We start from the raw sequence: 24834 nt of genomic DNA, 5'->3' as shown, positions 1-24834 counted from the left end.
TAAACTATTGTGCTCTTTTCTTATTCATAAGCCATATTTTCCAGAGTTTTTTTGATATGCTGCCCATTTTTCACTTGTGCTTTGAAGTCATCAAAAGAAAAGTTGATTGAATTTGGAGGGTCTTAGTAAGTTCTTGATACATTTCTCTCTACCATCTCAAATACTGAACTACAGTTATTTCCATAGATAAAAAGCTTTTGAAAAGTCCAGTATTCATGGTTTTAAAAAATAAAAATAGGAATAGCTTCATTTTCAACATAATAAAAAGTATCTACCCACATGAGGAGCCACAATTAGAAATATAACCAGTAAAATCAGATGCAGTTTACCTACTTTCTTCACCTGTGTTTTTCAAAAGATTGTCATTTGCAATAAATCTGGGGGAAAAATTAGAGATTGGCATTAGAAGTCGGGAGCCAAAGCATTATTTGCAGAATATATTGTCATGAACCCAGAAAATCTCAACTTAAACATTATGACTTACAAATAAATTTGACAAGTTTGCAGAATACAACATTAATCCACAAAAATCACTTTAATTCTCATGCAACAGTGATAAAGATCAAGAAAATAACATAAAATGAGAAACCACATTTATTATTCCCTTCATCATTTATGGCATTCATTGCCACAAGAACTTTTAAATATTTGATAGTTAGCTTAGGTACACATACAAATGACCATTTTAAGAGCAACTATATGGTTGTGATGACGGAAATTAAGAAAGATCTGAGTCACTGGAGGATGATTCCATATTCCTGAAAGAAGTTAATATATTTAAAAATTAGAATATTCAAAGATGTACATGATATTATTTGAAGAGGGGAACTAGGTAGAGGGGAAGAATGGCAGTGCAGGGAAAGAAATTATGGCTGTGACTATTGTTAGTGTGGGGAACTCTTGGCTTTGGAATTTTTCTCCACTGCAAATCTGGAGAAATTAAGTGCCTTTTGTTTTCCTTTTTTAAATTATGAACTTAATCAACAAACAAAAATATTTCAGTATATAAAAGAAAATTGTGAATCAATTGGTGAAGCAACAATGCTTACAGTTCACTTTTTAAAATATATGTTCAGTTTAATAAGTTAAAAACAAATTATCCTATTTAAATTGCCTTGCTTGTTAGTAACCAAATTACATTCCCTTCTGAGCTTTTTTTATCTTCTGCATAAATTTTAAAATGTTTCATTGATGCTCTTTTCTTTTTCTTTTTTTGCATCTCTTTTGATATTTAGGTTAGTCTATTTTTAAAGGTGTTATGTATTTTTTTAAAGGTGTTATTATATTATAATCACCCTCTCCCAAATTGTACAAAATTATACACCCTCTCCATTGTACAAAATATGCAAACAAGCCAAATGAGTCTATACATTAGCCATATCTGAAAATGTCTTATTCTGTGTCTCTAGTCCATTACCTCGTTTGTGCCAAGGGCATGCTTTATTATCAACCTTTTAAAGTTGGTAGTTGCATAGATCAGAGTTCTGACGTCTTTCAGAGTTGTTTTCTTTTGCATCATTGTGATCACTGTGCAAATTATTCTTCTGGTTCTGTTCATTTCTCTCTATATCAGTTCATTCGAGTCTTCTCAGGTTTCTCTGAATCCGTCATATTGACCATCTTACTTCTCAGTAATATTCTGTTAATTCATAGATCAAAATTTATGCTGCTGTTCCCCACTTTATTTCCAGTTTTTTAAGCAATAAAATGATTACTGTAAATGGTAATTTATTTTATTTAATTTATACATAATTTACTTAATTTCCATATAAATAAATAGCACTTTTGTACATTTGAGCATTAGGAGATATTTTTTTCTGTCTTCACACAGCCAGTTTCTATAAGAGGCAGGACTAGAATCCAGATAGATTTTTCTGAATCTATTCAGGATGTCACCTTGCCTCATTTATTGTAATATTGATAACAAATTTTAGCGCATTATATAGAAAACCAAATGGGCGTGTCCCTGTTTGGCCCTAAAGAAAAGAAGTGAAAATGCCCCTCCCTCCCCTTTTTGTAGATAGGGTACTGTGTACTGTGTATACAGTACATCATATATACTGTTGAACTTCGTTGATGTGTCATTGGTTTTTCCAAATGGCTTTTTCCCCCTACTTCTTTTTAGCCATTGTTAGAATGAATGGCTCAATGGATGAGGAAGGAGGAGAGATATGCTAGGAAATAAAGTGATGTAACAACAAAAGACCAATACACATTTTTTAAAAAACAACCAAAACATACAAATGAGCAAGAATATAAACTATCTGGTATTGGAAGAGGAATAGATCAGTAGTACAAAATAGAGATTCCAGACATTGAATCAAATATATACAAAATATTAATGTTTCATAAACCTATGAGAAAAAAATGCGGAGAAACTATTTACTGTTTGATATACACATCCTTGGGAAAAGCAATATAATAGGAAAATGTAACTGTTTTATATTTTTTTGTTAGTACATTAGTGATTTGAGAATTGGCTAGATTTGGGATTTAGAATTCCTTTTACCAACAAAGATTGCAACCTATCTATAATTTAGCAGCATATCAAGTTAACAAGCATTAAATACCTGCTTTGAGCCAGGTATTGTGCTATGTGCTAGGGATACCAAAAAAAAGGCAAAAGCCATCCCTGACCTCAAGAAGCTCATAATCTGATGGGAGACACAGTATGCAAACAACTACAGTTATCCCTTCTACATCGTGGGGATTAGGGGTGTCCCTGCGGTCTGGAAAATCTCAAAAAAAATTTTGGCCCTCCGTTCATGCCAAAGAAGTCTGAATTTTTTCTTTTTCTTTTATGAGGTGTTTGCAGTACCTTATTCTAAAATTTGGGTTAGGTATTTGGTCATAGACTAGTATCAAGGACAATGTTAAGTAAAAATACTAGCTTTTGTGTGTCATCTGCTGTCTTTTGCGTTCTTTTCACAAACTTTAACTTTTTATTTATTTTAACTTTAAAAGAGAAATGGTTAGTATTTATGGTATTAAAAGTCAAATGTTGATATTATATAATACTATACATGTACTTTATGCATTTCTGAGTTTCTAAACTTTTTCTGTGTCAATTGCTGGTCTTTGTGTGTTGTCTGCAGCTTCTGCAAAACTCCCTCAAAATTCTCATTTAATTTCTTATGCCAACCTACAATAGAAAGCATGATGGGGAAAGTCATGATGTGGAAGAGAGAACTTATGCACACACACACACACACACACACACACACACACACACACACTAAATTGGAGGAAATCTTAGGGGGAAGACCTTCAGGCCTTAGGAAGAACACTGAGGGATGGATAGATTGGAGTCAGGAGAGACTTGTGGCAGGGAGACCAATCAGCTGTCTGTTCAGTAATCCAAGTATGAGGTGATGAGGGCCTGCATTAGAGTGGTAGCAGTGTTAGGGGGGAAAAGGAACCATATTAGGGAGAGATTAGGGCTGTAGAATTGACAGAACTTGACATCAGATTGGATATGAAAGGTAAGAGAGAGTGAGGGGCTGAAAATGACATCAAGGTTATGATCCTGTAGGACTGGGAGAATGGTGGCACCCATGACAAAGGGGAAGGTTTTGAGGAAAAAATGGTGTGTTCAGTTTTGTATGTGTAGAATTGAGGTGTCTATAGGTTATCCGGTTCAAGATGACCAATTAGCAGAGAGTTGCCTGACAGAGAAGTTTAAGGAACTTCCTTTTGATTATATAGCTATGAAGTATCACACTGTATATTACAGTGGATTCCAACTGGATTACAGACGAACATAAAAAGTGCTATTAAAATGTGATATAAAATAGCTTTATATATTTATCTCCTTTGTGGCAGGGAGAAGTAATTAAAGAAGTAGAAGGGAATTTCTGAGTTACATGAAGGACGAGTTCTTTTCTCTTATCCATGACCTCTTAAACCTCTCCAAAACAAGTTTTGTGCTGAAGATAAAGATAAAGCAGCTTCTCCACTTTATTTCCAGTTTTTTCCAGCAATAAAAATTATTGCTATAAATAGTTTTGTTTCTGTGATCTAGGACAGGGCTGGGGAATGTGTGACCACAGGGCCACATGTGACCTTCTAGGTCCTTGGGTATGGCTTTTTGACCAAGTCCAAGTTTTATAGAACAAATCGTTTTATTTTTTTTTTTTATTAATTTTTTAATTTTTTTTAATGTTTAACAATCACTGCCATACAATTGCGATTTTATCCCTCCCCACCCACCCCCCACTACCTCCCTCCCTCCCCACGACTGCATACAATTCTGTATATATTCTACATAAACTTTCCTATTGAGTATATTTTCACTATCGTCATGCTGTGTAGTCAGACTAAGATAAATGAAAGAATCCGTATAACAAATCAGAACATGATACACAAACAGATACACATACACAAACATGATCTGCTACATTATGTGAGTGACTTCCATATTTCTCTCTCTGAGTGTGGAAGGCTTTTTGCCTTGAGGTCCACCATTGGGATTTTTTTTTTTTTCAGAAGTTCTTGTGTTATTACAAAAATCTAAGTCTACCAGAAAAAACTCTCACACACTGTGGTTGTTGCTGTGCATAAAGTTCTCCTGGTTCTGCTCCTTTCACTCAGCATCAGGTCATATAAGTCCTTCCAGGCCTCTCTGAAGTCTACTTGTTCATCATTTCTTATGGCACAATAGTACTCCATTACATTCATATACCATAATTTATTCAGCCGTTCCCCAATTGATAGACATCCCCTTGACTTCCAGTTTTTGGCAACTACATAGAGTGCTGCTATAAATATTTTTGTACATGTGGGACCCTTTCCCATTTTTATGATCTCTTGGGGATATAGTCCTAGTAGAGATATTGCTGGGTCAAAGGGTATGCACATTTTTGTAGCCCTTTGGGCATAGTTCCAAATTGCTCTCCAGAATGGTTGGATGCGCTCACAGCTCCACCAACAATGAATTAGTGTTCCAACTCTCCCACATCCTCTCCAGCATTTATCATTTTCTTGTTCTGTCATGTTTGCCAATCTTATAGGTGTGATGTGGTACCTCAGAGTTGTTTTGATTTGCATCTCTCTAACCAATAGTGATTTAGAGCATTTTTTCATATGATTATAGATAGCTTTAATTTCTTCCTCTGAAAATTGCCTGTTCATATCCTTTGACCATTTATCAATTGGGGAATGACTTGTATGATTATACATTTGGGTCAGTTCTCTATATATTCTAGAAATGAGGCCTTTATCCCCGAGCTTAGCTGTAAAAATTTTTTCCCAATTTACTACATCCCTCCGGATTTTGGTTGCATTGGGTTTGGTTGTGCAAAAACTTCTCAGTTTAATGTACTCAAAGTTATCCATTTTGCATTTCATAATGCATTCTATCTCTTCTTTAGTAAAGAATTCTTCCCTTCTCCATAGATCTGATAAATACACTATTCCTTGCTTCTCCAGTTTATTCATGGTATCAATCTTTATACCTAAATCATGTACCCATTTGGACTTTATTCTTGTGTACGGTGTCAGGTATGGGTCTATGCCTAATTTCCGCCACACTGTTATCCAGTTTTCCCAGCAATTTTTGTCAAACAATGAGTTCTTATCCCAGAAGCTGGGGTCCTTGGGTTTATCAAACAGAAGGTTGCTATATTCCTTGCCTACTGCATCTTGAGTGCCAAGTCTATTCCACTTGTCTACCTCTCTGTTTCTTAGCCAATACCAAGTGGTTTTGATAATTGCTGCTTTATAGTACAGTTTAAGGTCTGGTAGCGCTAGGCCACCTTCCCAAGCATTTCTTTTCATTAGTCCCTTTGATATTCTGGACCTTTTGTTTTTCCAAATGAATTTTGATATTATTTTATCCAGCTCTAGAAAGTAATTGTCTGATAGTTTAATTGGTATGGCACTAAATAAGTATATTAATTTGGGTAGAATTGTCATTTTTATTATATTAGCCCGGCCTACCCATGAGCAACTAATGTTTTTCCACTTACTTAAATCTGACTTTATTTGTGCAAAAAGTGTCTTGTAATTGTGTTCATATAGTCCCTGGGTTTGTTTTGGCAGGTAGACTCCTAAGTATTTTATACTGTCTACCCTAACTTTAAATGGGATTTCTCTTTCTATCTCTTGCTGTTGAACTTTGTTGCTAATATATAGGAATGCAGAGGATTTGTGTGGGTTTATTTTGTACCCTGCAACTTTGCCAAAGTTGTTTATTAATTCAAGTAATTTTTTACTTGAATCTCTGGGATTCTCTAGGTAAATCATCATATCATCTGCAAAGAGTGATAACTTAGTTTCTTCTTTGGCTATTCTAATTCCTTGAATATCTTTATCTTGTCTAATTGCTACAGCTAACATTTCTAGTACCATATTGAATAATAGTGGTGATAATGGACAACCTTGTTTCACCCCTGATCTTATTGGGAATGCATCTAGCTTATCCCCATTGCATATAATGCTTGCTGAAGGTTTTAGATAGATACTGCTTATTATTTTATGGAAAGTTCCCTTTATTCCTACGTTCTCCAATGTTTTTAGTAGGAACAAATCGTTTTATTAAGGGGATTTGTTCTGTAAAGTTCGGATGCTGTCAAAGGGCTATACTTGAGGACCTAGAGAACCACATGAGGCCTCAAGGCCACAAGTTCCCCGTCCCTGGTTTAGGACATCCAGAGTCTAAAAGAAGGTTAAAAAAAAACCCAAGCAAATCATAAACCCATGAACTGATATTTACTGACCTTGAGCTCACTTAGAACCCCTTCCCTATGGTGCCCACAACACTAGCAGGCCCAAGGACATAATATAGGCTTACAACAAAACCCGTTCCCATGCTCTAATTCCCCTTAACTCTTTCTATTTGTGTAGAAAACTTGGCTCCAGGCTTTGGAAATATGCCCTGCTATAAAAGACAACCAAATGGTCACAGTCCCTGAGGAGCAAAAGCCAGGCCAGAGCCCTAGAGCAACAGTGCTCCAAAGCTCCAGACTGCCAGTGCCAGCCCTGAGATCTAAGAGGGAGCAGGACAAAACAACCTGACAGATTACCATGTGTGGGTTGGGTTGCAGCATCTAACTGGGGACAGTTCTGACAAACCAAGGTATTTGGGGCAGAGACCTATGCTGGTGAACCAGGAGGAGAATGAGGCGCTTTGAATCCATCCCCCAAGGAAACCACAGTCAGAGGGGAGGAAATTAGAAACTGAGTAATAGGGAAAATCAGGGGGAAAAGAAAAGACTAAAAGGACCAAAAATTTCAGGAAGAAGAAAACTCAAAAGATCCTGAGCATAAACAGATACATATCAACTGAAAAAACAGTAGCAACAGAAGGAAGGTTAGCCTCCAGATTTAGTAAATGCATTCAGGCATCTAAGAATAAATACTGCAAAATAAAGGAAAATGACTTTGATGAAACAGAGTATTTGGTGGAATTTGAGAACATGGAACCACACATGATGTTCCTGAGTCGTTTGAAAAAGAGAAATGAGAATTATGAGAGCAGAACTTATGTGTAGGCACATAGCAATAATAATGGAATCTTCCATGGCAAGTCTCAACGAAGAATAAAAATTATAGATTGGGAAAGCAAATAAACAGAAGTGAAGGACAATCTAAAAGAAAAGAAGCAAAAAACAAGAACATTAAAAGAAAATTTATTCACTGTGCGAGAAAAATATACTGATCCCTAAGGCAGGATACATAGAGAAAGTCTCCCAGAAGACTATGACAGGACAAAGAACCTCAACACGATAATGAAGTAATAGAAGAGAACTGCCCTGCATTTCTGATCATAGAACATAAAATTCCAATTGAAAGAATTCACAGATTACCCCTGGAAAAGAAACCCAAGTCTGCAGATCCTAAGTCACATAGTGCTTAAGTTTAACAGAAACCACAAGTTCAGCCAGTGGTCAGGAGAAAACCTTCAAATACAAAGCAAAAGATATTTGAATAATGCAATTCTGTACCCATAGGGAATGGAATAGTGGAATGCTTCCAAAGAGCAGTGGAGCTCAGGATGCAGCATAGAATGCTCCTCTGATGAGTAGCAAGTGCTATCAGCAGTATGCTGATCTGAGCTTAACCAAACAGGAAAAAAGATGAGTGTTCAATAATGAAGAAGAGTTTGAAACATTCTGGGAGAAAATCAGAACACCCCAAACAACAGAAATGCAGGAGTAAACAGATGGAGCAGGCAAGGAGAGCCGTAGTAACAAGAGTGACAACAGCCACACTGCTGCTACAAAATTTTTCTAAATGTACACGAAGTGATAGGAATAAAAGGCAAAAATCTGGAAAAAGTAAAGAGGTGGGTAGAGGGTATTATGGACAGAATTTGGTGGTACCGCGTATAGGTGAATTAATGCTTTCTTTGTGAGGGTACGTGAAAAGAGGGGGTAACAGGAAGATAGAGGAGTCTGTGATGTGTTGGGGATCAGATAAAGTATTAGCAGTGAGGGGAAGGTGACTTCTGTGGTCTCAGAAGAGTAGCGAATGGGGAGGAGGAGAGGGAAAGGATTGAAAATGGGGAGAAAAGTATACCTTCCTTTGGCAATGGGAGAGGGTTCTGCTGTTGAATGCACCTATGGGTGAAGAGAGATGGGGATCTTAAACTGGATGTACTTCAGTGATTTCGTGTTTGAAAAGTCTTGTTCTACAGTGGGAGAGGGAAGTTAGAACTTATACTTGGGGCAGTGGGAAAACATGGGCACAAGGAGATTTTGAGGAAAATGTGGGGAAAAAAAAGGTAACCAGGGGAGGATATAGCTCAGACATAGACTGCATAAATAAGGACATGAGGGGAGAGGAACCCTACCATTGGCAATGTCCTCTGACACCTGTAAGAATTGGAATTGTTCCAGAAATGGCATAATGGACAAGGGGAATCTATGGGGAAAGTCCTACAAGGAAGTGGCAGAAAGCACCTAGAGAGGAGTGCCCAGAATGGATACCTTGGAAGCTTTAATCGCATAAGGAGACAGAGAAAAGAAAAACCCAGATCATCATTAGGAGTCATGAATCAGAATGAGGATCTAGAGTAGACGATGAAGTAGATAATGAAGAGAATGAGAGAAATTCTTTTTGGAAAAGGACATAAAAAATGAAATCTAATGAACAGGAGTAGTTGGAGAAGAAAAGAAGGGGGAATCTGCTTGATTGGGAGGAAGAAAGGACAGCGTTGGGGTGGGGGATTATGTATCTAGATAAAAACAGGAGGAGAAAAAGGAACTAATAAACAAAACTTCAAGGGAAAAGAGTAACAAATGAAAAGAGGGCATCAGAGGTGAAGGGGAGAGAGCCAGAGGGAACAGGGACATCTTAAGAAAAGGTAAAGTAAATGAAGGAACATAATATTGTGTTTACAGCAGAAGAGGGAAAAATTAATATCTCAGAGGGGAACCCTCAACGTTAGAGAGAGAGGAAAATATAAACCTAACTTTCATAATTTTAAATGTGAACTAATTAAATAATCCATTAAAACAGTAATAGCAACTTGTTAAATAAGAAAATAACCCACTCCAATATGTTGCTTACAAGAAACACATTTAAAAAACAGACATAGGAAAAATAAGCAGTGTACAGTCCAGTTAAATTAGAGGGATGTAAGATGAGATAATTTATTCGCTAAATCTTAGAATGAGGCATCCCTTAAAGTTTTAGGATAAATACTATTGTTTTTAAAAATTACTGATATAACTTAATACCAGAAGATTGATCACCAGGTGGTAAGCATTTTTTAGCCATAGCAGTTCACAAAGATTGTCTACTAAGTAATAGAGAAACTGGGATCTACATTACTAGAAGGAGTACTCATATACATTAAATTATATGTTCTGGAAATTTAGAACTTGTTTCTCTAATATTCACTCATTTATTAAATATTAACTAGGTGCCAAGTATGTACAATACACTTCAGTAAGTCCTGGGGGAAATTAAAAGATAAAGAAGATATCTTTTGCCCTGAAGAAGCTTAAACCTAATAGATGACATTACAGAGACAGACATAATGCTAGGTAAAACGTAAACATTTAAGAAGGGTATTACATACGGTGAGGGAGTATACATTTGTATAGGCTAAAGAAGGGATTTGAGACACTTAAATTTTACGTATGATACACTTGACTTCTTAATAAAAGAAGGGGATATGTGGCATATTTCCCTAATTCTGTGAGGTTGACATGGCTATTGCATCCTTATAAAAATGTGTCCCTCCATGTCAGAGACAGAATACAGGGCTGGATATCACATGATTTAGACATAGAGTGATTTTATTTAAAGATGTATGCTGTCAGATAACATAGTTGCCAGACTTCTTTGATGAACTTCCTAGCCAAAAACCAAAGTGTCCTAGAAATAAAGGTTAATATTGAAATTACAAAATACTTCCATAGCAACCATTGTTTTAGTAATGGTCCCTTTGAAAATAGGGAAAAACAGCCTGAGTCCCGTAAGATATAATGATTTGTGAAAAGCGTGTAGGATCTGTAGTCAACAAACTCAACTAATAGCAATTTTTCAAAATCGGAAAGCCTCAGCCTAAATGAAAGCTAAAATCTGTGCCTTAAAACTTGTACACTGAAGCCCTTGCATTTCACTCGCTCTGAGCCTGTTTTATTCTTATTTTAGATATCATTTAGATGAAATTATATTAAATATTATTCTCAACATTTCATATCTGTTTTTCTAGATTACAAGCCGATTATTCAGTAATATAGGATAATAATGTATTTTTAAAAATTGTTTTCATCAAAAACTATTTTCAAATGCTATTGATATTTTAAAAGATAATTTGTATTAGGAACCAAAAGATTGTTTCTAATCTTAGCAATATCATTCCTGACTGCATGACATTGAGCGAATTACTTGAACTCTCAGAGCTTCAGGTTTTGTCATCCCTAAAATAGTGGTGATATATTCTCTCTGCTTTCAGAGTTGTGAAGATCAAGAATAAAAATAACTGGCATTTTTGTAGTGTTCTAAGGTGTACGAAGCTATTATCCTTGCAACATTAGTACAAATTTTATTTTCCCTAATTTCAGGTAGAGATCTGAGACTTGAACAACTTAGAGGTGAAAGCAGCCTTAGATATCACAGTCATTGTGCCATAGGTTTTTGAACTAGAGCAGGGTTTTCTTAAACTTTTTCACTCAAGAAATTTTTACTCAACCCTAGGTCTATATGTATATAAAACAGGTATGCAAATTAAGCATTTTAAAACAATTCTTTGGTATACATATAATCTTACCATTTATTAAAGACAAAAGCAAATTTGCACTCTAAAGAGATGGATATACATATTTATTTTTACATAAAGAATTAAATCTTGGTGGAATATTTGATGCTGCAGGATGTAGAGCATCTTCAACATTTTTCAGAGTCAGTCACTGTTTTACTTTTATAATTGTCCGTGCTGAGAACACTGCTTTGTATACATAGTACAAAATGGCAAAAGTGTGTTTAGGGCCATTTTAGAAATTGTTGTAAATTCTGTCCTAATTCCAAAGCAAAATTCATTTAGCGATTTTGTGTGTACAGTAAAAATATTACAGTTCAAAACATAGAATAATCTTGAATCTGAGCCAAGGTATTTCCAGCAGTTCGTTGGTATTGTGTGGAGTGATGGCATGCACAGTGCAAAGTGTACATGCCATGTGGTCAGAACCAAGGCTACAGTGAAGTTGTGCGATGCAACATGGGCAAGTGCTTCCTAGAACAATTATGTGTTTGATTTTGAATAAATTTTTGTCATTGCACGTTCAGAAACTTTTTAATTTTGCCAAATTTTTTTGCGACTCCCACATTCAATTACTTGACCCCATATAAGATCATAACCCGCAGTTTAAAAAGCACAGAATTGGAGGAGATCGTAGAGATCATTTAGTCTGAACTTTACAGATAAAAAACTGATACTCAAGAAAAATTGCTATTAGTTGATTTGCCTAAGGTCATTTAGATGTTATGTGGCAGAGTGAGAATTAAAACCTAGGTTTCTGTGCCCAAATCCAGTTCCTTTTTTTTAAAAATTGATCTATCTGGTAGTCTTAATCCTATGCAGAAAGGGAACACTATATAATAATCAAAGGATGATTATAGTCATTTGAGAGTCTTACATAATATAAGCTTTCCTTTTGGGGACACAACTGTTTTACATTTCACATCCCCATGCCAAGTAAGCTCCTTTCTTTAAGGTGTTGTTTACCTTTCATTTTCAGTTGTGTCCGACTCTTTGTGACCCCATTTGGGGTTTTTTTGGCAAAGGTACTGAAGTGGTTTGCCATTTCCTTTTCCCACTCATTTTACAGATGAGGAAACTATTTTCCTCCAGACTTAAACAGCTAGTAAGTGTCTGAGGCCAGATGGAACTCAGGAAAATGAATCTTCTAAAATCCAGACCTAGCTTTTATCCTTTGTGCCACCTAGCTGCTTAGCTGCTTTTTATGGTAGTTTTTTTTTCTGTGGGTTGCTGTTTCCCTCTCAGCCATTCTCTTTGTAAAACTGGACCAGTTGCCAATATCCTGTTGCTTGGGTGCTCAGGAAAGGGGAAGATAAGTTGCTTTTCAAGGTCTTGTAAGGCTCTGGTACCTAAAAGAAAACAAATGAGAGGTTTCCCCTTCTCGAGTACAGGCTTACCTAGGAGATCATGTTTGTAAGAGCAGCACAATTTGAGGAAGGGCATCTGCCCGCTGGTTCTCTGAAGCTCAGAGTCATCCTGCTCCATGGTCCTTCTGTGCCATAGCTGCCTCCTATGTATCCCTGAGTTGGGAAGAATATATATTAAGATTATAATGGTAACATTTAAAATAATTTTGCTTTGACTTTTTCATTACGTTTGAAGCAGGAAGTTTGGGCACTTGTATTGTGGGCAGTTGCATTCACATTTTCACCGAAATGACAATATTTAGCACTGTCTCCAGCAGCATTTTACATAAGCAAAAATAAGAATGTACTATTTCTGCTTATTCTGATGTCAGAGTGAAATAACTGTGACCCAAATGCTTGCAGAGCTCTGGTAATGATATGGAAGTTTTAGTCATGAGGATACTGAAGTTATAAAACTAGAACCTTGTGAATAACTACTGAGCTGTGGCAATAGCAATTGATGGTAGAACCAGAGGAAGGAGTATTACTGTTTTCTCTTATCTGTCTGGCTTCCATGGGGAGTCTGGAGATGGAGTTTCCACTTCTGGTGATGCCACAAAAAAGGCAAATCATTTCATTCAATAACTATTTAGTGCCCTTTATATGTAAACTACTGTATTAGGTACTTGGGGAAGAAGAAAGATAATTTCTGCATGATCTTCCTATTCCACAGAATTTTAGAGGTGGAAGGGACAACTATCTAGAACAACTTATACCCAAAAGGAATTCCCACTATGACATACTCTTCTGTCTGAAGATCTCCAGCTTGGGTAAAATCACATCCCAAGGCAGCTCGTTGCACTTTGGGATAGCTAGAATCATTAGGAAGTTTCCCCAATAAGCCTACATTTTCCTCTTTGCAATTTTTATCCACTGCTTCTGATTCTTCCTACTGGAGACAAACAGAACAAATTCAATGCCTGTTTCACAAGGCAGTATTTCAAATACTTAAAAGCAGTTGTCATCGGGCTTCATCTGCTCTAGGCTAAACGTCTCTAGTTCCTTTAACCAATATTCATATGAAATGAACCCTTCGCCTTCTCTGGATATTTTCCAGGTTATTAATGTCCTTTATCACTAAGTCTCCCAAAATTGAGTATAGTATTCCAGATAGGGTTTAGCCAATGCAGAGTACAAAGGAACTATTACTTCCTTTTTCCTGCAAGCTGTGCCACTCTTAAAGTAGTCCATGACCACATTAGCTTTTTTAGCTGCTAAATCCCAGTGCTGACTAATCCTTAGTTTGCAGTACATTAAAATCTTAAGATTTTAAAATATGATGTATTTGTTAAATTAATAAACATCCTACCTTCCACCTATCACTTGCACATTTACGTTAGTCTTTACACTTGTTTTTCTTCCCTTTTTTGGAAAGTTGTCATTTTTCTCCTCCAGTCCTGTTCTTCCTCTCCTCGTTTCCAGCATCTTTTATGTATCACCAGCAATGACTTTAGCAATCATATCTGCCTATTCTTTCATTGACTGAGAATAGAGTTTATCTGGTGACTTGACTTTATCAATACCAAATAGGTGCCTTATCACTATCTCCTTATTTTCCTTGAGCATTAACTCTATATTAGCTATTTTTATGCAGTCATTTCCAGCACAAAGTCATTGCCCTTAGTAGAGAAAACAAGCAAGTTGAGACTGAGAGGCTCTGCCTTTTTTCTGTTGCTGTCATCCTTCCATTCACCCTCAGGTGGTTGCCTTATCTCTCTTTTAATTCGCCTCTTTACTTCAATATGAATTTTAAAAAATTAACCTTAGAATCCCTTGCTAGTCTATGTGCATTCTTAACTTTAGCACTTCTACTTGACACTGCTTTTTAAGACCCATGTACTCCTATATTCACCATGTTACTTGTCCTTGCTCCTATTTTCTGTACCCTTTCATATTTTTAAAAAGTTTTTATTGATGTCTTTTTTTATATCATCATAGTTTTCCCCAGATGTCCCCTGCCCCCGAGAGCCAACATAGAACAAATAGTATTTTTTTTTAAGACAAAGAAATAGAAGGGGAAACAATCAGCATAACCTATCAGTACGTTGGAAACGATCCAGGAACTTGGGCAATGCTGTGAACCTCTCACCTCCACAAAGTGGAGTGGGTTTAGCCATTCCCAAATTGATGGGCATCTACTTTTCTAGTTTTTTGCTATTTTTGTACCTCTTTTTTTTCTTTTTTTTTTAAAATTTATTTATGTATTTATTTAACTTTTAACATTCATTTTCACAAAATTTTGGGTTCCAAATTTTCTCCCCTTTTGTCCCCTCCCCCCACCCCAAAACACCGAGCATTCTAATTGCCCCTATCACCAATCTGCCCTCTCCTCTATCATCCCTCTCTGCCCTTGTCTCCATCTTCTCTTTTGTCCTGTAGGGCCAGATAACTTTCTATACCCCTTTACCTGTATTTCTTATTTCCTAGTGGCAAGAACAGTACTCGACAGTTGTTCCTAAAACTTTGAGTTCCAACTTCTCTTCCTCCCTCCCTCCCCATCCCTTCCCTTTGGAAGGCAAGCAATTCAATATAGGCCAAATCTGTGTAGTTTTGTAAATGACTTCCATAATAGTCGTGTTGTATAAGACTAACTCTATTTCCCTCCATCCTATCCTGTCCCCCATTACTTCTATTCTCTCTTTTGATCCTGTTCCTCCCCATGAGTGTCGACCTCAAATTGCTCCCTCCTCTCCATGCCCTCCCTTCCATCATCCCCCCCCGCCCTGCTTATCCCCTTATCCCCCACTTTCCTGTATTGTAAGATAGGTTTTCATACCCAAATGAGTGTGCATTTTATTCCTTCCTTTAGTGGAATGTGATGAGAGTAAACTTCATGTTTTTCTCTCACCTCCCCGGTTTATCCCTCCACTAATAAGTCTTTTGCTTGCCTCTTTTATGAGAGATAATTTGCCCCATTCCATTTCTCCCTTTCTCCTCCCAATATATTTCTCTTTCACTGCTTGATTCCATTTTTTTAAGATATGATCCCATCCTCTTCAATTCACTCTGTACACTCTGTCTCTATGTGTGTGTGTGCATGTGTGTGTGCATGTGTGTGTGTGTGTAATCCCACCCAGTACCCAGATACTGAATAGTTTCAAGAGTTACAAATATTGTCTTTCCATGTAGGAATGTAAACAGTTCAACTTTAGTAAGTCCCTTATGACTTCTCTTTGCTGTTTATGTACCTGTCTTTTAATATCTAAGTTGTATTTTAATATATGTTATATCTCTATCTACATTTTTCTCTTTAGACTATTCCCATCTTTTCTCCTTCCTGGAATTATTTCCCTTTGTGTCCTCAGAATTTCATTCTTGGGAATTTACTGTTCCTCTTGGCCTGATATCCATGAGATGCTACCTTTCTGTGAACTCTTTGAAATCAGATTTTCCAAAATCCAAGGCACATGTGAGATTATACCCCTGCTTTATTCTCCTTTATCACAAACTCCCCTCAGGGAGAATGCAGTTTAGGAGAGTAATATGATAAATATACAAATATGCAATACTGTACACTGACTATTTGAGATTATAAGAGCATAAGAGAGAGAGAAAATGCTATGTAATGTAAGAGAAAGGAAAGATCACTCAACTGGTAGTATTGGGAAGACCTGGGTTCACTGGACCCCTAGTTTCTCATCTTTAAAAAATAAGCAGATTAGACTTGATGAACTCTGAGGGTTTCCCTTCTGTGATATACTGTGGCTCTGATATCTGTTGTAGAGAGCTGGAACTCCCCAGAGATAGTAGACTATAAAATATACTGCATTTTTCAGTAATGCCTAATTATATTTAGTAATTTTTAACTTAATTTAATATTCTATATTTTGTCTCTGCTAGTCACTATTAAAGGTAATTCTCATTCATATTTTTTTTCCTCCTCCTTGATTTTACTCTTATAGGTGAATGATTGGCAGAAGGACTGGGTAACATTCTATGCCGGCTCTCGAATTCAGCCTCAGATAGACTTGGTGGAGAAGGAGTCTGGGGATAGAGAAGCAAGACAACTTTGGTCTCAGCTGCAGGTAAGAATTATGCACAAACTCTTAAGTGCTGCCATTTTTGACAAACATATTCTCTGACAGTATCTGAGTTGAGATAAGGTCTCTTTTGAGTTGTCTCCTTCACAGAGGAAGGGTTAAATCAAACCTGCCTTTTGTGTTTCTCCAGAGTAAATGATTAGTTAAATCTCTCCTGATAGTTCTTTGCTAGAATCCCAAGCTGAGTCTCATGTCACCCCATCATTTGCGTAATGCATAATAATTTTGCTTGAATATTGTGAATTGCTTTTTAGAAGAAATTCAATTTGTAATCCGCAACTCCTTTGCAAAAATTTCAGCTTAATATAAAGAAAACCTTCTTTATAATGAGAGCTGCCCAGAGCTCCCCATCACTGGAAATGTTCAGAGGCTAAGTGATCTCCTATTGGGGATATTACAGAAAGAATTTATGCTTCAGACAAAGATTGAACTGGATGGCCAAGGTTCCTTCCTACTTTGAGATTCTGTTATTACTTTAATTGGTGAAATTGGAAAGATGGCCATCACCAACATCTTTTTCCCCCTTTCTTTCTTCAGGTGAAGATACCTGGAATGTTCCAAGGCCTGGAAATTGTACCTGCCTTACTCCATGGAGATCTTTGGGGTGGAAATGTTGCAGAAGATGCTTCTGGGCCAATTATTTTTGATCCAGCCTCCTTTTATGGCCACTCAGAGTTTGAGCTTGCCATAGCTGGAATGTTTGGGGGCTTTGGCAGCTCTTTTTACTCAGCTTACCACAGCAAAATCCCCAAAGCTCCAGGGTTTGAGAAACGGCTTCAACTCTATCAGCTCTTTCATTACTTGAATCATTGGAATCATTTTGGATCAGGATATAGAGGTTCTTCCCTGAATGTAATGAGGAACCTTTTAAAATGAATGCTCTTTCTTTTAGCGTTCTGGCCTCAGCCCATTCTGGTCATTCAAACGTAGTATTATTTCCCTAAGGAGGTATGTAACATTATAGTCTTAACATCTAAAATCTAGGGTTTCTCTTTCCCTTGAATACCACCATATCCCCAAATGAATTGGGTTTTGTTTTTTGTTTTTAACTTTTTCCTGTAATTAGAGTAGCTCAGTATTAAGCTTTATAATCCAGAACCCACAAAAACATACAGTAGCTTATTTATAAGCCATGAAAAATACCTCACAGCTTAGAGAAAAATTTATTTTAGAGTTGAATATTTTGCTAGATGCTACAAGGATAAAGAAACTGTGAAGTAATGGGTGGCAGCATTAGCCATCATGTTACCAAGATAGAACAGGAAAGGACAGTAATCAAGCTTATTTGAAGTGTAGAAAAGTTTGATAATAAATAGATGCCCTTATTTCTTTCCTGATCACTTAAACACATTCCTTTCAGCTTTTGTAATTCTTATTGGCTAGCTGTCTTCCTATAACAGAACACAAGAAGTAGTCGGTTCTGCTTTTTGATTGGTATGGCCTAAATCTGGAAAGGAAGGTCATTAATTAGAAGCTTCATAACATTCAGGATTACTGCATCTGATAAAAAGAGATGTCGCAGCCTCTTGTGTTTTCTAAGAAGTGTTCTGTTTTCTCCCCCTAGAAAGGTCTAGAATCTCTTTACTGATCCAAGAACTGTCTTTCAAATATTAGAAATCAAGTGTTTCCATTTTGATGGCAGAGATGTAGGTTCATGAACTGAGGAGCATAAAAGTTTGGGAGATGGAACTGTTTCTCAGCTACTTACAAATCTGAAGTCATTTCAGAGTACTTTTGAAGGACTGTGTTAATTGGTACTCTTTTGCCCTAAGAATTGCAGATCAGAAATGTTATAATGGAATTGCTGACTTGGGTCTAGATTCTACCATGCAAAGGGGACTTCCAAATTACCCAGATATGTATTGTTGTTTTTTTTCTGTTGCTTCCTTTGCTGTGTATCCTGAAATGAGCTTTTTAAATGCTTAAATATAGTCCTGGCTAAGTGAAGTACTTCATTTGCTTTTTTTATTTAACTCCATCTTGTCCTTGAGTTTTCCTAAGCCTTATCAGTTATCTTATGTTCTTAGGGTCTTGAAACAAATTTAACTTGCTTCCTTTACTTAGTATTTCTCTGATGTGGTAAATTAAGAAATTGTGTTGATGCTTTATTACCCTTTTTCCATGATAATTGGAATGAACTTTCAGCTGTTTCAGTGAGTGATATCTGATAACGTATTTACTTTTGTGGTTTGTTTTATAATTTGGCTAAATAACAGCTGTAACATTCCTGTATGGTAATAAAATAGACAAAGATTGTTTCTTACAAGATCCATTTTGACCTTGTTGCTTTCTTGTTAGTGTCATTTGTAATTGATTCTTTTCTGTTACTAAAATTTTAATTTACGTCTTTTGTTTTTACATCACTTTCATTTCCAGATATATCTCTTTCTGTCTTCCAAATGAACCATCTCTTGTAAAAAGGAGGGGAAAAAAAAGTTAAAAGTTAGTCAGAAAAGCCCCCAAGTACTGCAGACAGGTAAGAAATGAGAGTAGGGAAGAGAAATACAGATAAGAAATATAAAAGATTACAAATGAATAAAGGAAGTTCTATGTACTCTGAGGAAATGTACAAATGATACAAGCTAAAAACAGGTTTGGGAAGAGTTTAGGTAAATTTATTATTACATACATAATGGATTATTAAGGGACCACATCCACTCACTTGCATCCATTCACACAACTTCATCCTTATTTTAGGCCCTTATTCCATTTTGCCATTACTACTGAATCAGTACAGGCTCTGGGAACCCCCTTGAATTCTCCTTAAATCTTCCCACTTTATCTGGCATTCATCTGAGGTCATAAGCTTTTCATCATCCCTAAGCCCAAATCTCTGTTACTCTTAACCTGGCTTTGCTCTCCATTGTCAGTTACCTTCAGATTGCCTCCAGCTACTTCCCTCCATCCTATCAAAATCTCATTCTCTTGCTTCTTCGCTTCTGACATCTAGTCACCCCAGTCTCCACAAGATCCTCCTTAGACTCCTCCTCAAGATCCTCCCTGGACCCCTCCTTCAGGTACCCCAGACTACTTGACCACCCCTAGATCCCTCCCACAGTTTTTCTGTATATAAGATCTATCTTGTTTCCTTGAAAGTGCTTAGATTCACTCTGTTCTGCTTGCCAATACAAGCTTTACAAATGCTCAGATTCCTTAAGAGTCTACCCAATATGGCAGATCTTTAATAAACTTTGTTTTTCTTTGGCTGAAAGAAGGCTTGAGTCGAATTCATTTGAGCAGGACTCATGTGTTGCTATTTCAAGGTCCCAGTACCCCTAAACCTCAGCAGTACTGCAATACCTTTCCAAGTGATCTCCCTCTCCCAATTGCTCTATATTCCAATCCATTTTCTGCATAGTTGCCAAATTTATATTCCTAAAATTTAAAACTAACCATGTCACCTGGCCTTGACAACTATGGGTAGGAAGTACATTTTTAATCAAACAAAGGCTAGAAGTGATTATAAAATTTTGGGTACATGAAACTGAAAAGCTTTCACATGAACAAAATTCATCCATCCATAAGAGAAGAAGTTGACTGGGGGAAAGTTTTTGTATCAAATCCTTCTGATAAAGATCTAATATCTCAGCTATATTGACAACTAACAAATATATGACCAGAAGTCATTCCCCAATAGATAAGTGGTAAAATAATGTGAGTAATGCTAATTATTAGCAACCATGTAATAGTAGGGGTCAAATAACTAATAATAAAAGAAATGGAAATTAAAGCAACTCTTACGATACACCTCTCACTCCACAAATTGGCAAATCCTATGCCAAAAATATGGGAACAGACAATATTGGAGGAGGGTTTATAGTAACACAAAACTCATTAAAGCACTATTGTTGGAATTGTGAATTAGTGCAACCATTCTGGAAAGCAACTTGGAATTGTGCAAACAAAATGATTATTATGTCCATTCCTTTTTTTTTCCTGCAGGTGACTTACCCAGGGCCACACGGTTTGTAAGTGTCAAGTGTTTAAGGCCAGATTTGAACTCAGGTCCTCTATCCACTGCACCACCTATTGGCCCCATGTCCATATCTTTTGAGTGAGAGATTCTGTTGCTATGGAAGTTAATGATAAAAAGAAAGGCCCTTTACATACAAAAATATTTGTAGCAGAACTTTTATGATATCAAAGAATGGGGGTAAAAGGTAAATGTTTACATTTGGGAAATAGATAAACAAAAGGTGGTTATATGAATGTAATGGAAAATTAGTTAAGTTGTAAAAAAAATCACCATGATGAATACAGAAAAGCATGGAAAGACTTAGATGAAATGAGAAGTAAAAAGAACCAGGAAAGCAGTATGCACAATGAATGCAACAATGTAAAGGAAAAAAGAAATAATAAAATAACTGAAATGAAATATTTTGAAATACTTTGAAATTATAATGACTTAGCTCAGTTAAGGAGTATGAGGATGTAAGAAATGAATTGAACTTATGTTTCCACAGAAATCATATAATACTAGAAAGTCTTTTATTTCCTGCTGAATGCAGGAAAATACATTGATTAGAGAGAAAGTCTTGGGGATGCTGATTAACACTTCACTCACCAGAATGTGGGCACCTGCTTATCAGCATATCTGATGAGGAGAACTTCTTTCTACAACTTTATCTTGAATATTGGAGCTCTTCTTATGTTAATAATGAAGGAAACCCAGACATTCTGGGCTCAGCTCATATCAAAAATTCATTTAAAAATATTTATGACTTGTCATTCCTTTACTAAATAAAGTATAAAGGAAATAAGAATGGGGGGTGGGAGGAGGAAGAGCTTGAAATGTGAAATGTAATCAGAAGCAGAGACCACATAGGGATGGGTTTTAGACGTTTTCAGATAGGTTGTAAACTCTGAAACTCCCAGCCAGTGGGAGCAGGGGAGAGAAATGTGAATTGGGATAAAGTATAAAAATTACGTATTTGTCTTGAACAAACACGCCTATGCATTGGTTACCTGCTCTTGCAAGAATGAAATAAATGTCTTCCTGGGTTCAGTAATTAATGTCCTATTCTTTTGCAAACACGTTTCTCACAAGAAGATACTTTTGTCCATTATTTTGCAGAAAGTGGAAGTCTTTTCCACTTTCTTTATTTAAAATAACCTTTAACTGAAATTTAAATCTCCTTCAGTTATGAATGTAGGCAGCAAATATTATTCTGAGTATTCTGAATATTCTTATTCATAGATTTTACCAGATTACCAAAGGGGTCCATGATACAAAATCAGTCATTAAGCAAACATTTATTAAATGCCCATATGTCTGTGGCAAATAAATTTATACAACTCATTCTGATGGGGTGCTTATACTTGTACTTGGTGCATGTACTTGGACCCCAATTCTAAAATCACATTTCTCCCTAAAAATCATGTCTCCTTAGCCTCAAAACACTCTCCCAGGCAGTTTCTCCCCAGCCCAGAGATATAGTCTGCCCTAACAACAACCGTTATCTCCCTTCCTGATACAATAGCCAGCTGTACTTACAGAACTTATTAGTCTGAACCAGCTGTGTACTAGCTGAATGGACTGTGTATTGGGTCATAACAGCATTTGCTACTCACTGACCAATCATATGTATCCTAGACTTAGACATATATATACTCCCTTACGTTTATCTTGTCTAATAAGACATTGATGAGAGCAGCCTGGTATTCCTTAGTCAGTCCTGACTGCTAGTTGACTTAGTGACATTTCAGGCCTAAAACCACACCTCCGTGTAGCCCACACTTGGGCTATTTCCCAGTGAACTCTGGATAAAATACCTCTCAGTAGGTACTAAAAGTGCATGTTCATTTAAGAACTAATCACTCCCTATTCCTACCCTGAATCACCTAGTTAGCATATTTGGCACATATTTTACTATAGAACATCCTATATAAATACTACCTATACCCCTCTAAGGTTGCAGGTTCCCTAAGAACTCTTGCTTGCTGAAAAGCATAATAAACCTTTACCACCTTGACTTCAAGAATGTGTGAGTCCACAATTTCATTCCAGGTGGCCCACCCTGTACTCTAGTCTTCGGGGGTTCTCAGAATCCATTCTCCCCTTTCCAACCCTCATCAGGATGGCCTTCCCATCCAAAAAAAAAGACTTAATCTCTCCTTGTTCCTCTTTGATGGAAACTGAGTTCTAAGGAAATTCCTTAGTTCAGGTCCAGAAATAAACCAAATACATAAATGAAGGAAAAGGAAAATTGGGGTCACCCACAAGTGCAGAGCATAATGCATTTTCCAACCAAGAGACTCATGAGGGGAAGAAAAGGAGTTAGTATGGGGTAGCAAGGCCAGATCATTGAGATGTCAGCTGCCCTTGGCAATCTGAACAAGGAAAACCTTTTCATTCATGCCCTTCATCCCATGAATCCCAACAGAAGGAGTAAGGACATAAGGGGCAACTTTTGGGGCAGAGTTGGCTTAAGCTGGTTTGGTTTACAAGGAAACATTACAGGGCTGGGGCTTAAGGTGTGACTCAGCTCAGCCTAAATGACATCTTAAGGGTGGGAATATAAAGACATTACTGGAGTTCTGACATTTCTAGGATGATTAAGAGATTGTGGCAGTGTATACTACATTTGATGTTAACAGTTTTCTTTCATTTAGAAGAACTTGGAAGAAGCTTAAATCTCCTCATGAGAGCTGGAAATCATGATCATCTCCAAACTTGCAAAATCAACAATAGTTTTATCCTCAGGGTAAAGTTCTCTTTGTATCCACATTGGCTGAATGGTGGGTCACAGGCAGTTTACTCATTAATTGTTCTGGGATAATAGAGAAAGCCTCATAATAAGTACACATGAGGGGCATTGCCAGAAGCATAGAAGTCATCCTGGCTCATCTTCCTCAACATAGTTCCTTTTCCTCTTCAAGGAGATTATTCCATCTTTTCCAAAACTGCCACCTGTTTGAAACCAGGACCAGCCAGGCCAATCTAGTACCTCAGATTTAATACTGGAACAAAACAAAACACCTGACCTGTGGACAAACCATCTTATGATGTTGTAGGAGAAACTCTCCTGTCTCTTTAATTCATTACTTCCCTATCAAAATGTGGGAAATAGTCTTTATTATATGTCTTTTGGAGAATTGATTGGTCATTGCTCTGTTCTAAGTTCTTAAGTCTTTAAAGACTGTATGTATTTAAAATGTTCCTGTAGAAAGTGTTCTGATTCTGTTTCCTTTGTTTTGTGTATGTTCATGCAAGCATTCCCAGTTTTTTCTGAAACTATCCCCTTCATCATTTCTGCCAGACTAACAGTAAAGTGATGTAGTGGATAGAGTGCCTTGCCCTGGACTCAGGGCACATGCTGTCTCAGACATTCAGTATCTGTGTGACTCTGGGAAAGTCACTTAACCCTGTTTGCTTTAGTTTCCTCATCAGTAAAATGAGCTGGAGAAGGAAATGGCAAACCATTCCAGTATCTTTTCCAAGAAAAGCCCAAATGGAGTCATGAAGAGTTGGGCATATCGGAAACAACTGAACAACAAAATAACACAATAGTATTCTATCAGATTCATAGTCTATGATTTGTTCAGTCAGTCCCTAGTTGATGGGCACCAGTGCTTTGCCACCTCAAAAAAGAACAGCTATACATATTTTTGTGTGCATCAGTTCTTTTCTCTTTTTTTCATATATTTAGGATATAGGAATAGTAGTAGTATTGCTATGTCAAAGGACATGTACAATTAGTAAATTTGGGGCTGTAGTTTCAAATTACTATTTGGAATGGTTGAACCAATTCATAGCTCTACCAGCTGTGCTGGTAATGTTCTTGTTTCCCTACAACCTCTTCAACATTTGTCATTTTCCTTTTCTATTGACTTTGTTAATCTGAGGGCTGTCAGGTAAAACATCAGAATTACTCTAATTTTAATTTATTTATTAATGGTTTGGAACATTTTTTAATCTGGCTATTAATAAAGAATGTTTTCCTTTCAAAACCACCTGTCCACAACCTTTGGCCATTGATATTTTGGGAAATAGCTCTTATTCTTATAGGTCTTGGAAATAAGACCTTTTATAAGAGAAACTTGTTGCAAAGATTTTATTTCCCTAGTTACTTGTTTCTTTTTTAATCTTAGCTGTATTCAACTTGGACCACTTTTTAAAACTTAATTTTATTTCTAATTAACTAAAACTACGTTCTTTTCCACCTCTCTTCTCCTTTCT

The 24834-nt window shown here is 36.6% G+C and overlaps 1 protein-coding gene across 1 annotated transcript in view; it reads left to right on the top strand.

Moving 5' to 3' along the window:
* Positions 1 to 18923, top strand: part of LOC140525470 (ketosamine-3-kinase-like) — a 42777-nt gene extending 23854 nt beyond the window's left edge. Inside the window, exons 5-6 of the mRNA XM_072640900.1 lie at positions 16518 to 16640; positions 17193 to 18923. Of these exons, the coding sequence (XP_072497001.1) occupies positions 16518 to 16640; positions 17193 to 17531 (462 nt within the window). The 3' untranslated portion in view covers positions 17532 to 18923. The remainder of the gene's footprint in view (positions 1 to 16517; positions 16641 to 17192) is intronic.
* Positions 18924 to 24834: the final 5911 nt, after the last annotated feature.

This window comes from Notamacropus eugenii, chromosome 2 (genome assembly GCF_028372415.1).
Source record: "Notamacropus eugenii isolate mMacEug1 chromosome 2, mMacEug1.pri_v2, whole genome shotgun sequence".
NCBI classification, from domain to species: domain Eukaryota; kingdom Metazoa; phylum Chordata; class Mammalia; order Diprotodontia; family Macropodidae; genus Notamacropus; species Notamacropus eugenii.
The sequence above is the reverse complement of the archived record's forward strand: the minus strand, read 5'-3'. Positions and strand labels throughout refer to the sequence as shown.